Raw genomic sequence first — 15,884 nt, 5'->3', positions numbered from 1 at the left:
TCTCTCGCAGCTCCTCCCGGAGCCGCCACAAGGTCTTACTGGCTTCCTCATACTCACGGAGGTTCTCTACAATGCGGGTGCTGTAGCTGACATCAGGCTCCCGGGCCTTGCGCACCCACCAGTCCTGGTCACCCCCGTGAGTACTTAATTTGTGAGGCTGCTCCAGAAGGAGCGCTGCTGGGTCCTGCCACCTCACCTCCACCTGGGGCCTTTCGGCGTCCACGGATTTCTGGCTGCGACCCGCGTGGAGCTGCACTGCTGCGACTCCTCTCCGATCTTCTGACCGCTGCTGGCTTGGCCGGTTGCTGCGTCTCTCCAGCTCCCGCCGGCCTAGTCCGGGAACTGGAGGCCTTGGACTGGCGTCCACTATTCATTCCCAGGACCTGCACTCTCCCTGGGGAGAAAATACAGGCCCCGGCTGGTCTGGGATCTCCTGGCTCTCACTCACAGACAGAGCACCTGGAGCAATCAGAACCACACCCACAGGCTGAGCACTTCCTTCTCCTGTATAGATGGGCACAGTACTACTACTCCTATCCTGTATATATGGGCACAGCACAGTACTACTACTCCTATCCTGTATATATGGGCACATCACAGTACTACTCCTCCTATCCTGTATATATGGGCACAGTACTACTACTCCTATCCTGTATATATGGGCACAGTACTACTACTCCTATCCTGTATATATGGGCACAGTACTACTACTCCTATCCTGTATATATGGGCACAGCACAGTACTACTACTCCTATCCTGTATATATGTGCACAGCACAGTACTACTACTCCTATCCTGTATATATGGGCACAGCACAGTACTATTACTCCTATCCTGTATATATGGGCACAGCACAGTACTACTACTCCTATCCTGTATATATGGGCACAGTACTACTACTCCTATCCTGTATATATGGGCACAGCACAGTACTACTACTCCTATCCTGTATATATGGGCACAGCACAGTATTACTACTCCTATCCTGTATATATGGGCACAGTACTACTACTCCTATGCTGTATATATGGGCACAGTACAGTACTACTACTCCTATCCTGTATATATGGGCACAGCACGTTACTACTACTCCTAGCCTGTATATATGGGCACAGTACTACTACTCCTATCCTGTATATATGAACACAGCACAGTACTACTACTCCTATCCTGTATATATGGGCACAGCACAGTACTACTACTCCTATCCTGTATATATGGGCACAGCACAGTACTACTACTCCTATCCTGTATATATGGGCACAGCTCAGTACTACTACTCCTTTCCTGTATATATGGGCACAGCACAGTAGTACTACTCCTATCCTGTATATATGGACACAGCACAGTACTACTACTCCTATCCTGTATATATGGGCACAGCACAGTACTACTACTCCTATCCTGTATATATGGGCACAGCTCAGTACTACTACTCCTTTCCTGTATATATGGGCACAGCACAGTAGTACTACTCCTATCCTGTATATATGGCCACAGCACAGTACAGTACTACTTCTATCCTGTATATATGGGCACCGCACAGTACTACTACTCCTATCCTGTATATATGGGCACAGCACAGCACTACTACTCCTATCCTGTATATATGGGCACAGCACAGTACTACTACTCCTATCCTGTATACATGGGCACAGCACAGTACTACTACTCCTATCCTGTATATATGGGCACAGCACAGTACTACTACTCCTATCCTGTATACATGGGCACAGCACAGTACTACTACTCCTATCCTGTATATATGGGCACAGCACAGTACTACTACTCCTATCCTGTATATATGGGTACAGCACAGTACTACTACTCCTATCCTGTATATATAGGCACAGCACAGTACTACTACTCCTATCCTGTATATATGGGCACAGCACAGCACTACTACTCCTATCCTGTATATATGGGCACAGCACAGTACTACTACTCCTATCCTGTATACATGGGCACAGCACAGTACTACTTTGGTTTGCAGAAGAGACATTTTATGGGTCTCTGAGGGGCCCTGAGCCGGATGTTCCCTCCTGAGCCAGATGTTCCCACATCCTGTGATCCCTGATGGATTAGTCTTAAACAGACTGATGATTTTATGTGTAGATACAAAATGAAGTTCTCGCTACTTTCACTTTCTTTTCCCCTCGTCGCCTCGTGAAGAGCAGACAATGACAGTAAAGAGAGAGTAAAACTTATTCTCATTCTTTTTTCCTGCACTTACATGATGGTTTTGGGATCTAACTTCCTTTTTGTACAGAATTTTACTTCCAAAGAGACTCCGTATTCTTCCGGATCAGACACAGGTGAGATAATAATATGGAGCGGGGACAGGGATTGTGGTCTTTGGGCTGTAATCTTACTTTCACCTACGATGTAGAACAGAAACAAACTCCTTTCCTGGAAATATATTACTGGAAGGGGATTCCACAGCAGTTCATAATATTCCCGAGCTGTCACCCGGGCCATGTCACCCGAAACTGCCATGTGGGGAGATCATAAGCATACCTCCCAACATTTCTGGAAGGGAAAGAGGGACAAAATGTCGGCACGCTACGCATCCCCCCTAAGCCACACCCCCAATCATGCCCTGTCCACGCCCCAAATTCTTACCATAATATCATAATAATAATCATATTAAATAAATTTATGCCCAGGCTGGGATACGAACCCAGAACCTGCACACTCCACATGCCATAGACACACAGGTCTTCTCAGAGATTATTATTGTAATTATTGGGATAATTATTTTTATTATTATTATTCCTATGGAGACAATTACTATTAATAATAATAATTGTCTTCATAATAATACAAATAATTATAATAATAATTGTCTCAATAATAACAATAATAATCTCTGAGAAGATCCCTCTCCATATTCCAGTGCATGGAGCCTGTGTCACAGTGTAACAGTGAAGCTCTTAGTTACAAAAAATCCATATATAGACAACCACTGAGCTCATAGCCTAATGGGTAGGCTATGGCTGCAGAGGTTCTGGGTTCAAATCCTGTGCTGTGCAAAAATGTATTTAAATGAATTAAATGGAGCCTTGTGTCTGGGGAAGCCCTGGGTGATGTAGACAACACCATATATGGACAGATGGTGATATCTCCCTGATGACGTGGTCCCTTCCCTGCCTCTAACCCGACACATCTCTCAAAAGGATTCCCTACCCAATGTCAGCATAAGCCATTCAGTACTGCAAGTTCTGGCTTTGAAAGTATATACTAGGCAGGACCTGGAGGGAATATCCGGGACAATCTCCCAACTGCCTGTGACAGCGGGGCAGAGGTGAAAAACCAGGACTGTCCCGCCAAATCCGGGACGGTTGGGAGCTATGTTATAAGGGCTCCTTTACCAGCCCTGATGTAGGGTTGTGACACAGATGATATACAGAGCAAAGAATGTATCGAGAACCAAGGAGAGAAAATGGCTTCTCTTTGGTGGTAATAGAAAGCAGATATAAAATTTGAAAAAGGTAGTTTATTTCTACTACATATAGTGACGCCTTTTTTAAAAGTAATGGATAGAGTCAAAAAATTAGTTCTGGTGCTAAGTATGTAAGTGCATGATGGTTCCAGATAAATCCTGGCGGGCAGCTGCGATACACTTCGACTCCAGATCATAGGTACAGGCATGGGACATGGACCCCCCGCTCCAGCCCACTGCACTGCCTGCCAAAGCCCTCCCCTCCGCCCAATTGGTATAGAGGTCTAAGAAGTCTCTGCAGCCGTTGCGACCCCTGTTTTCAGAACGGTCATGGGCTGAACTTAATGGAGTTTAATGCAAACACCTGCAGCTAATACTAGTACAGGTCACGGGTGTTTACTGTTCAAGTGCCGCAGACTTGGGTTCAATCAGTGCCCGCCCCCGAGTGGCACTAATCAGGTATAGGAGAAGGACTGAACATTGGCAGCCAGGGTCAGCTCCAGGTTTCATTAGGCCCCTGGGCGACAGCCTAAGAGCCTTGGAGTGAATTTAAAAACTAAAACAAACACTCTTTTGTTCCCTAAAATATTCCATTGTTTATCATCCCAAACAGTCCCCTCATGGTTATTTTGTATAAAGCCCCATCACCTCATGGATTCCTAAGATAAATCCTTATGTGGGCCCCCCCAGCAGCTCTGGGCCCCAGGCACTTGCCCAGGTATGCCCAGAGCTGGCACCGGCCCTGTTAACAGCAATAATCTGATATTGATAACTAATACATAGAAAAATCATGAAAACCAATAGAAAACCCCTTGGATAAATTCATATCTTGGTCCTATGTGTCCTGTAGTTTGTGTTGTTATAGAGTGAAGTCTTTTAAGCACGTGAGAGCGCGCAGTTTTTATTGTTTTGTGCCGTGTTTTTAGGCTAAAAAATGTTGATTTATTGTAAATGATAATAACTTGTGTCCTGTAGGAAGAAAAAGATCGGGAGCACAGGGAACATCAGAAGGACCCACACATGAAGGTAATGCACAGGACTGCCGGTACTGGCAGATAGGTTCGGATAGGTTTTGGGCAGTCCATATGTACTCCAGCCCATTTTTGATCTTTTTTAAAAATTCTTATTTTTATTTCCATATTCAAAAATTTTTTTTAATAACTTATGTAGCCAGGGCAACACACAGCACTGCATAGAAGGCCAGAAAATTGTGCGGCCGGGCAATGGCACCCATAGATGTCTATGGCACCTGGTCATGGTGTGGGAGCATACGCTGTCTCACCGCACCGAGACCGAGCCCGGAGAGTGTGGCGCAAAATATAAGACATATCCTATATTTTGCTGTCTTTACAGCACAGCTGCTTGGCTTTCGATGAGCAGCGCTCACCCCTCCTCCCTCCCGTACACGACTACGAGCATATGAATGTGCACAAGGGCTTAGTCCAGTAAACCAGTTAAATCAATTTTATGTGCAATTTAGCTTTTATTATTTGATTTACATGAATTGTGTTTTTGATGCAGGAGAAACGGGATTGAATTTATCCAATCAGGATGAAGGACAAGCAGGTATTGGACACTGTCTATCATAAATATTAATATCATCATAGAACTAAACGTTTACTAAACTCATAGACTAAACGTAAGATCGCCAGCACAACAGGGCTAATAGGCTGCTACTGCTGCTGGTTTATATAGACCCAGCACAGCCCAGACAGTGACAACTCTCACATTGTTAAAGTTTTACATGTCCTTGAAGTTAAAGAGAACCTGTCACCAGGTGTTACCCCACTAATCTACTAGGCCCCTCTGAGCAGGTATGAAATAACCTTGCTAGAATTCCCTCTTTTATGTGAATTCTCATCGTTTTAACTCATCCCCTGTCTTCTGTTCTATAGCACCTAAAAACAAGATTCTTGTGTCATACTAAAGATAAGAATCTCATCTTTCAGATAACATCAGCCTTATAGGTTTGTGAGCTAAACAACCAGAAATACAAACATCCAAATACATATATGGTAATTCAAGCTGCAGAAAAGATCCCGTTACCGCCTGTATGTCCAGTTCTGTATCTCACAGAACCAAAAGCTATGATCCCATATGGGATCAGAAAGATGAGATTCTTATCGTTAATATGACACAAAAAGCAATGTGTCATATTAAGCAATGATCCTATAGAACCAAAGATAGGGACTTCTGAAGGGACCCTCCCCCTGTTACCAGTGACTCATCTCAGACAAATATGACTCTTCTCACCTCATTTTCACATAAAAGAGGCAATTCTAGAAAGCACCATCCATACCCTGAAGGGACTAATCATTTAAAACCTGATGAGGGAAGTTCTTACCTGTTACAACCTCATTTACAGGAAAAGTTTAAACAAAAAAAAAATTCCCATTGCTCTTCTCTGACCATTGTGGAAAAGAAAAGAAAAAAGAATTTTATTTTTTTTTTTAGAAACTATCTGAAATATTTCTGTCCCTTGCATTTCTGATGTTACCCTAAAACGCTTATTCATACTTCAGTTTCTGCTGCCAGTGATAACATACTGATGCTTTTTAGTCTATGGGGGACATCTGTCATTTGTAAACCGTCGCCTTTTTTTGGGCACTAAAAAGTTGCAAAACAGTTACATTGGTTTTTTCCGTGACTTTTTCTCATCAAAAAGTTACATGGGGCAAGGCTCGCCACTTACAGAAAGGAGCTGGCACCTGCAGACCACGGACTCCCATAGAAGGTAAAGGGAGAATTATCAAGACCGGCGCATTGTATAATAGAGGCCATCCTGGGGCCAATTTAGGATGAAGGAAGAACCTGATTGGTTCATTTATAATATCAGAGTTTATTATGGTGACAACCTTGTAGATTGTGATGAATGTTACACTTGACACTTAAACAATCTAATACCTATTTATGTTTTTTCATTTCCAGATAGGAGGAAACCCCCTAGATGCCCACATTGTAGGAAGTGTTTTTCTGTTTTGCTATTGGTCATAGTTCTTGTTCTGACGTCATCCGTGGGTATTACAGGTAAGTCCCAAACTTGTAATGGGGAATTTTAGACGCTAGGAACCTCTGAGTAATCACTAGACTGGGTCCTACAGACCTCAGTGTAACACCGGCAGTCCACCAGCGGGTCAACTTGGCAGATCCCCATGGTGGCCAATATCCTACCACCTTATCCTCAACCACTGAAGGGTCCACTTGCTCTCCCTACCCTGGTCCTACAATGCCCAATTAATTCCTCCATCAATCTCAGTGCACCTCTAGGGATAAAAGCAGCTTCCCCCGCAGGAAGGTGCCTTAGCATTTAGGTTCTATCGGTGAACTGTATCTTGGACCCCTGTCTGCCCCTGATACAACATGACATCCTGGTTCCTGGCATCAGTGTCTCTTCATCCAACTGGTGTTCCAGGACTTTTTTAAAGAGGTAGAAACCTTTTCAGAGAAGTCCATATTCAAATATGGAGGTTATAGAGTAGGAACCCATTGGATGTCACCCTTTATTTTAGCCGTAAGTCAAACCAATCTGGTGGCACATTAGTGGGTTTTGTTGCACTCAACATGGTAGTGTCAGTGAGTATAAGGTTATGTTCACACCTTAAGAAATCAAAGCAAAAAATTCTCTGCGCACTAGTGGGGCGCTTAAAAAGTAATCCAGGAACAGAATTTGTGTCCAAAAATAGCAATTTATTCTACAATAAGCATAAAATAACAAGGCATCATAGTGCAATAAAATGCAAATCATAAAATCGATATAAAATGTCCTCTTAACGCGTTTCGGGTACTGTGACCCTTTTTCAAAATTACGGACAGTAATGCAATATTATTAAAACCAGCGAAATAAATACATTTTAGAAAGACATACCTGTAAGTAGGCCAAAATCAGATTGGTTGCTACAAGCAGCATCAGTAGCGTAAAAACGGAAGTGACCGGCGGCATCAGTAGCGTAAAACCGGAAGCGACGGGCGGCATCAGTGGCGCGAAACCGGAAGTGACTCACGGAAGTGACGTCACTTGTGCAGATGCGCAGGGGTTTAGTCTGTCACTGCGCATGCGCGTGAACATGCGCATGCACAAAATGAACACAAAACCGGAGACCCCATCAGGAAGGTGTATCTAATAAACCAACCTGCCCTTGCGCCTGCGTGCACACAGGCGCATCCGCAGATGGAACAAAATGTTGATGGGGAAGCAAATCCAGTAACCAAGCAACATTTGACCAATATATAAATGGAAAAAAGAGGGGGTAATGGTGGAATTACCAACCAGTGATCTCCTTATACTTATATTTACAGAGGGGTTTTTAATCAATATACACCTTCAAGGCTCTCATTTAGGCCAATGGGAGTGAGGCATTGAAGCTTAAAAATCCCAAACATCTCCCTCCTTTTGAGATGGTTAAATCTCTGTGGAGTGGATGCATCTATAAATTCTACCGGGGCTAGACTAAAATCCTTATAACATTTGTTGTGATGAGTAGCAGCATGTCGGGATACGCTATGTAGAGCAAAGCCGTTCTCTATATTTGACCTATGTTTGTTAAAGCGTTCTCTTAGGGGTTGAATGGTCCTACCAATGTACTGGACTCTACATGTACACTCTATGAGATAAATCACATAGCACGAGCTACAATTCATAAAACTTTTAATCTCAAAAGATTCCCCTATTGTATTGGATATGAAACTCAGCTGTCTGTGTCTGATGCTGATGCAACACTTGCACCTGTTATGGCCGCACCTATAGCTGCCTACCACTTTGGGAAAAAAGCTAGGGTGTATTTTGCCAGACTCAGGGCGAAGACGACTAGGGGCCAGAATATTCTTAATGGTACGTGATCTCCTGAATGTCAATTTGGATCTTTTGGGGTTGATTTCCTTCAAAAAAGGATCATGTAGTAAAATCCCCCAATGCTTGTTAATGATACTCCGAATTTCTGAACAGTGGAATAAGTAGAAACGAAATTGACACCTCTTATCTCCATACCATCTGTAATAGTTTCTATCCTCGGTTTCAGGCAGGCCTCTTGGCTCAAAGAACCTGCTCTTGCTTGTGCTGTAGCTATAAGGGTAGAAGGATACCCCTTAGCTCTAAACCGATTTGTTAGAACCTCGCTCTGGGAAAAAAAGTCACCATCCTCAGTACAATTGCGCCTTATTCTTTTGTACTGCCCATACAGGACGTTGGTTAGCCACTTCTTGAAGTGACTGCTAGAGAAGTCAAGGTAGCTATTGCTATCGACCTTCTTAAAGAAGGTCCTAGTCTTGATCTGACCATCAGGTGTATGAAAAACAACAACGTCCAAGAACTCAGCATTATTAGATGTAATTTCACATGTGAATTCGAGACCCCACTCGTTTTCATAAATGTCTCTTACAAACTCAAGTGCTTCCTCCTTGCTACCCTTCCAGATTATAAAAATGTCATCAATAAATCTCTTGTAGAGAAGACATTTACCAAAAGCATTATGTGGGTAAATGAACTCCTCCTCAAAGAGTCCCACATATAAGTTAGCGAAACTGGACGCAAATTTGCTGCCCATCGCAGTACCCCTTTTCTGTAAAAAAATCTTATTGAGAAATTAAAAATAATTATGCAGCAAATTTGAGCACCGTGAGTCACTTCCGGTTTCGCGCCACTGATGCAGCCGGTCACTTCCGGTTTTACGCTACTGATGCTGCTTGCAGCAACCAATCTGATTTTGGCCTACTTACAGGTATGTCTTTCTAAAATGTATTTATTTTGCTAGTTTTAATAATATTGCATTACTGTCCGTAATTTTGAAAAAGGGTCATAGTACCCGAAACGCGGTAAGAGGACATTTTATATCGATTTTATGATTTGCATTTTATTGCACTATGATGCCTTGATATTTTATGCTTATTGTAGAATAAATTGGACACAAATTCTGTTCCTGGATTACTTTTTAAGCGCCCCACTTGTGCTCAGAGAATTATTTGCTTTGATTTCTTATCACTCACGGTTATCACCCACTGATAACCGGGATTCTGAGCCCTGGGAGCTGCTTTCTGTATCCTAGAAACTAGTGTCTGCAAACCCACATATTCCTTGGACTGTTTGAGCCGGACCCCAGGTTGGGCTATATATGTGCTACTTGAAGAATTCACAAGGTGAGCACCCTATTGGTATTTCTACTTCAAGCTCTACTCAAACGATATCACCCGAGGCGCCGTCCCCTGTGCCTTTTTTCTCTTTTCTTATGTTCACACCTTGGCTAGGTTTTTATCACATCAAAATATTAGAAATCTTCATAGATCCATGAGGCAACATTTCAATCCATTGCATGGAATCTTCGTTATGGTGTAAGCCATCTAATTTTACGAACAATTTCACTTTGAGGATAGAAGTTGTCCATATTGTCAGAATAAGAGAACATGCTCAAGCTTCTGGCTTTGAGGCAATTAGTCCAAAATTAGGCAAACTTGAAAATTGAATAGCTTTTACTGAAACTTGCCTTCAACCTCGTTGATTGATTAAGATCAACTGGAGGTTCTAATGACGAATCAACCCTAATATTCTTTAGGTTGAGATGTTAGGAATCCCATAGACTAATGCAAAATCTACTGAGCCATAAGAGTAAAGGCTTTGGAGTATTGATGTGAAACTCCATGTTCTTTTGGTCATACAAGGTCCATTAGCTAGTTGGACGTGATCACCATAGATGGTCTTCTAGGTAGATGTTTGGTTACATTTATGATTTTCTACTTTTTCTTTTTAAGGTTTAAGGAGGAGCATGAAACATCACTGTCCAAAAATTGTTACCTCTTCTCCTTGTGAAGATGGTTGGATCTGGTCCAGCTATAAATGTTATTATTTCTCTAAGAATATTAGTGAGTGGCAGTGGAGTCAGGACTTTTGTGCCACTAGGAACGCGTTGCTTGCCCATGTAGAGTCCTTGGAGGAGCTGGTAAGTACAGTCTTTGTTATGAGTCTATCGTGGCCTGGGTAAATTTAGGTCTTGGAGAACTCCAGCTCTGCTGCCCATGGAAGTTACACATGACAAAGTGACAATATTCGTGGTTTGTTGACGTCTTCCAGAAGGTAACACAATAGCTTAGGCACTTATCCTCCATGCCAGTATATGGAAATCAAGACAACCTCTTATATTGGACATAGTCTTAGGTATTTCACCAGTCATTAGTGACTTAACCCAAGAACAATGTTGTATGTATGAAGGAAGCCACAATGTTGAGGGAAAACAAGGTCCTGCATGTTCACGAGGAACCAGACGTGTCTAGTTGTGCTCATCATCTGTCATGTATGTTCTCTACCTCCACTTCTAGTTACAAGGTTGACAATGATGACAACAATGTTTCAACCCTTAGGCTACATTTTTTGCATTTGTATCATAGTCGTAGGTTTCGACATTTTATTTTAACCCTTATTTTTCTTGTGTGTAGGATTTTATCACAAGATTTAAAGGACCGCCTGATCACTGGATTGGCTTGAACAGGATAAACGATACAGAACCTTGGCGCTGGACAAATGGGTCCTTGTTTAATAATATGTGAGTTATTATTATTCAGTTTCTCTAGACCAGACTTTATATTGTACAGACTGTATATTGCGACACACTTGGTAGCCTACAGGTGCACCTCCTGGGTATTCCTAAAGAGCAATGGCAAGTACAATGGGGCATATTTACCTACATGGTCCTGTCGCGATCCCCGATACGAACGGCACGCCGAAGATGAAGTCCGGCGCGATTCACGTAGCTCGTGCGCCCAAGTTCCTGCATCCGTCGTTTCCCCGCCGAGGTCCACCGGAGTTCACCTTCTTCTTCCCGGTGCTTGTAAGTGCGTGTCTTGTGACACAATTCGAAATGTTAAATCCCGCGCGTAGTTCGAATCCGTCGGATTGTCCGACGGCCCACCCCCCGATTTGTGTTGCGTGCTAGCCGGCGCTGATGCGCCAAAATCCGTTCGTGTGTGCCAAAATCCCCTGTTAAATGCGATGCAAAACGGAAATAGTCGGGAAAGCCGACGAAAATGTGCTCCGCGGACCCTTAGTAAATGAGCCCCAATATGTTTTCACTGTCAACCAAACTCCCATTTTCTAGTGCCCTAAAGAACATCTAGTGACCTTTCCATGGTAGCCCAGGTGTGCACCTAGCACTCACTCCTCTGCTCTTGATGGTCTACTTAGTCTATGGTCATAGAGGGACTGTAGGGACTTGTAGACCAGCACCATCAAAACCGATGCTCTTGACCCGGGGATTTGCCAACCTCCAAAACAAATCTTTATTGAATGACAGGGACCATTAAATTGTTGTGGGTATGTGGGTAGGCCGTAGCATTTATTTTTGGAAAAAACCTTAGTTAATAAGTAACAAAACATTTAAAGTTCAAAAAGTTGAAAAAACAAGAAAAAACAATTCTTCTTAGAAAAAACCTTCGCCCGAAATGTCGGCTGCTGGACGGCAGACGTCATGTGGGGGCCTCCCTTCTGCCTACGGGCATGTGAAAACTCCGCCAATGCTGTGACATCTGAAAAGACAGAGAAAACAGCCAGAAACCGGAATGCCAAGGAAACCTGAAAAGAAATATATCCTGAGGGCAGGGTGGGTGGGTGACTTCTCGCTACTTGGTCCAGGCAGAAGGAAAGAGGACCCCCCCCCCCACGTGCCCCCAATGCTTTTAAAACCATGGGGCGGGCTCTGCAAGCCGGCCCCCCACCTCCTTTAGTTACTGCCCAAAAAAGAGGGGCCAATCGCCACCTTCTGCATCCATTAAAATTAAATAAAATCCCCCTACAGTCCCCCGCTCCTTCTCTATTTGATTTGGGGCTAGTGAGACTGTAGGGACTTGTAGACCAGCACCATCAAAACCGATGCTCTTGACCCGGGGATTTGCCAACCTCCAAAACAAATCTTTATTGAATGACAGGGACCATTAAATTGTTGTGGGTATGTGGGTAGGCCACAGCATTTATTTTTGGAAAAAACCTTAGTTAATAAGTAACAAAACATTTAAAGTGCAAAAAGTTGAAAAAACAAGAAAAAACAATTCTTCTTAGAAAAAACCTTCGCCCGAAATGTCGGCTGCTGGACGGCAGACGTCATGTGGGGGCCTTCCTTCTGCCTACGGGCATGTGAAAACTCCGCCACAGGAGCAGCCGCTTCAAAAATTTATTAACGCCGGCTGCGACCCCCCACACATGCCAAAGCCATAGCTTTCTCCGCCAACTCCTGAAGGCCCAGCAAAAAAATATCCATACCGATAGCATTCAGATGAACTCCGTCCCCAATTAACAAATGCCGGTTGTCCCCTTCCAAGTCTTTATGCCGAAAAGACACTCCTCCTAGAGAAGCTACATGTTTCGAAATCCTAATATTTAGGATTTTCCTAGCCCTTTCAATTCCTTCGTGATCCCTGGCTCCTCTCCAGTGGCATCGGGGTATAACCTCAGACCATGCCAAAGACATTGACCTAAATAGCGAAGGGAAGCGAGAGAGGTCCTGCTTCATAAGGGAGATCAGTTCCCCTACTTTTACCCGGCCGAGGTCATTACCTCCAGCGTGCAAAATGACGACCGCCTGTTCCTGACAGTTTCTACTGATCTCAGCTACCTCAGCCAGGACCTGGGACCACATCATGCCGCGAGTGCCGCGCCAGTGCACCTTTGCATTAGATAGGCCTAAGTTCCGTCCGCATGGCCGCACCGCAGCTCTCCGCTCCGCCCAATGAATATATGAGTGGCCCACTATCCAAACATGCCTGACAGCACCTGAAAAGAGGAAGGCTAATTAAAACAAGGGGTTGAGATCTGGCCGAATGTAGGATTTAAAGCAATCGGATTTCCAACGGCCGAGTGATTTTATGGCATCGGCACTCATTCCACAGGAGTGGGCGGTAGTCACCGCACCAATGCGGAATGAGTGGGTTCCGAATTCTTTTGGGTCCAGGCCTAACAGGGTGAGAGTTTTTTTGAAAACAGAATAGAATTGAAAACGTGTAAGAGGGGCACCCGATTCGTGTACTAGGAAATTTTTGGAACCCGCTGGGCGAAGCTGCGCAAAATTCCATACATGGAAGACGGGGCAGGGGTCAGAACCCAAAGGCAAGATGTACAACCAAGTGCCTCTGCCAAATATGTCAGTTTTGGAGTAGCGAATGCGTATTTTAACGGAGGATGGGGAGGGAATAACGTCCGACTGCAGTAACCCACCCTGTTTAGTGCTGCTAAAGGGGACTAACTCGCCGATACGAAGGGCCCCGAAAAAAGACATGGAGAAAGCCGCTTTGAATAAGGAAGCCTCAAAGGCTGAGCTGCAAACCCCATCCAAAGCCCCGATGATCCGATTTAGCAGGGGAAGTGATACCGGTCTACGGGAATCTTGTGTTGACCCCATCCGTTTCCATCCTTTTAACAATTGTTTTAACAGGAATGATTTTGTAATATCTGGGCAGTCATGCAAATTTAACATGAACGCTAACCCCGCTAAACTAACTTTTGCCTTGTGAAATGAAGCACCTTGGTTTTTTAAAGAGGCTAGCCAATCAAGCGTGTAATTGAGGAGGAGGGATTTCCCCGCGGGTATGGTACCGCCAGAGAAGATTAACCACTGGTTCCAAGCTGCTGAATATTTTTGCCACGTTGCTTCGGATAAAGACTTCCTCATCAGTTGTACAAGCTGTTCCCGACCAGCTTCCATAAGTGCTGCAGGCAATCCGTCCCTACCTCGTCTGGTGACCCGTGGAGCTCCCTGAATAACTGCAATTGGGAACAAGACAGGGCATTAGCCATGTCGTTCGCCGCATCAGAGACATGCCTTGCTCTGAGCCAAATATTCGTTTGTAGGCATCTAAGGACTAAGTGACGGAGCAACGCAAGCACCGGATAAGAGGGTGAGGAAAGGCTGTTAAGGGCCTGTACTACTGCCTTATTACCAGACCATAGACGAATCCGATTGTTTGCCAAGAGAGGGGCCCAAAGATCTAAGGCTACCAATACTGGGAAAAGCTGCAGGAGAGTTAAGTTATTCGTACCTCCTAATTGTAACCATTCTGTGGGCCAAGAACCCCTGCACCATTTTTTACCATAGATGGCAGCAAAACCATGGGAGGGGCAAGAAGAGACAAAAAGGCCTAGGGAAGGGCTATCAACCTCTATTTCTTGAAGGATGCCAAAACCATTAAAATCCTGAAGGAACACCTGCCAAACTGAGAGGTCCTCCTTCAGGGGTTTGGTAACTCTAATAAAATGATTAGGGTTTTGGGTGCCTTTTGTGGCTAGGGACAGCCTCCGGGAGAAGGCGCGGCCCATGGGTATGACTTTGCAAGCAAAGTTCAGCAGGCCCAGGAGGACCTGAAACTGGTGCAAGGTTGCTTTCTTTTTATATACAATTGATTCAATCTCCATACGGAGACGGGATACTTTCTCCTCAGGTAATTTGAACGTCATTTCTAAGGTATTTAATTCAATGCCCAAGAAAGACAAAATGGTTACTGGGCCGACTGTTTTGTCAGGTGACAAGGGGACACCAATAAACTTAGCCAGGGATGTAAAAGTCTCGAGTAAAAGAGAGCAAGTATTGGCGTCCCGCTGACCAACAAACAAAAAATCGTCCAGGTAGTGCGTAGTGGAGTAAATTCCTGTTTCATATCCCAAGAGCCATTCCAAAAACGTGCTAAAAAGTTCGAAATAATAGCACGAAATGGAGCAGCCCATGGGGAGGCACATATCGTAATAGAATTTTTCTTCTAGGCAGCAGCCCAGCAGATGGAAACAATCGGGGTGTACTGGGAGCAATCTAAATGCGGACTCGATATCCGATTTTGCCAGTAAGGCTCCTGGGCCAGCCTGTCTAACCAAGCTAACCGCCCTATCAAAGGAAACATACGAGACCGCTGCATCCTCCTTTGATATAGCGTCGTTAACTGATGATCCCTTGGGGAATGAAAGGTGATGGATCAGTCTAAATTTGCCAGGTTCCTTTTTGGGTACGAGGCCAAGGGGTGAAATACGTAAATTGTGATATGGGGGTTCTGAAAAAGGGCCAGCCATCCTACCTAAATTAACTTCCTTGTGAACTTTTTCCAATGCTAACTTGGGATTTTCACGAACTGAAATTAAATTGCCGCATTTGAAGACCGCTGAAGAGGGCTGATGGGGGATGTAAAACCCGTAGAGAAAACCATCCTCAAGAAGCTTTGCTTCCTGTCTCTTTGGGTAGAGCTTTAGCCAGGGGCCTAGCAACAGAGCGTTCACCGGCGTTCTCGGGTTGGGAGGGGGCGGTATTACCTCTGTTACGTCTGAAGCAACGCATGGCTGAATGATTGCCCCCACAGATAGAACATTCGTGCCTAAATCTGCACGAGGAGTAGTATCTGCAGTGGCCCTCATTGTAGAGCCAGCATGCACCGGTAGGTTTTTATGACGCAGGGGCAAGCTGTTGCGATGACCCTGAGGAGGGCCCGAGA

General features: G+C 44.4%; 1 protein-coding gene across 8 annotated transcripts in view; it reads left to right on the top strand.

Annotated features, from left to right (window-relative positions):
• Positions 1 to 15,884, top strand: part of LOC140105681 (C-type lectin domain family 2 member D-like) — a 92,705-nt gene that overhangs the window by 72,510 nt on the left and 4,311 nt on the right. For 5 of the 8 annotated variants that reach the window (XM_072129695.1, XM_072129692.1, XM_072129694.1 and 2 more), the window contains exons 3-8: positions 2,271 to 2,316; positions 4,419 to 4,469; positions 4,965 to 5,009; positions 6,372 to 6,470; positions 10,182 to 10,369; positions 10,863 to 10,969. In XM_072129695.1, coding sequence (XP_071985796.1) covers positions 2,271 to 2,316; positions 4,419 to 4,469; positions 4,965 to 5,009; positions 6,372 to 6,470; positions 10,182 to 10,369; positions 10,863 to 10,969 — 536 coding nt within the window. Of the gene's footprint in view, positions 1 to 1,903; positions 2,317 to 4,418; positions 4,470 to 4,964; positions 5,010 to 6,371; positions 6,471 to 10,181; positions 10,370 to 10,862; positions 10,970 to 15,884 lie in introns of those variants that run through there. The other 3 variants (XM_072129698.1, XM_072129691.1, XM_072129697.1) reach the window with 3 other exon arrangements.

The sequence above is a fragment of the Engystomops pustulosus genome, chromosome 11 (genome assembly GCF_040894005.1).
Source record: "Engystomops pustulosus chromosome 11, aEngPut4.maternal, whole genome shotgun sequence".
In the NCBI taxonomy this organism is placed as follows: domain Eukaryota; kingdom Metazoa; phylum Chordata; class Amphibia; order Anura; family Leptodactylidae; genus Engystomops; species Engystomops pustulosus.
This window is presented reverse-complemented; position numbering and strand designations above follow the sequence as displayed.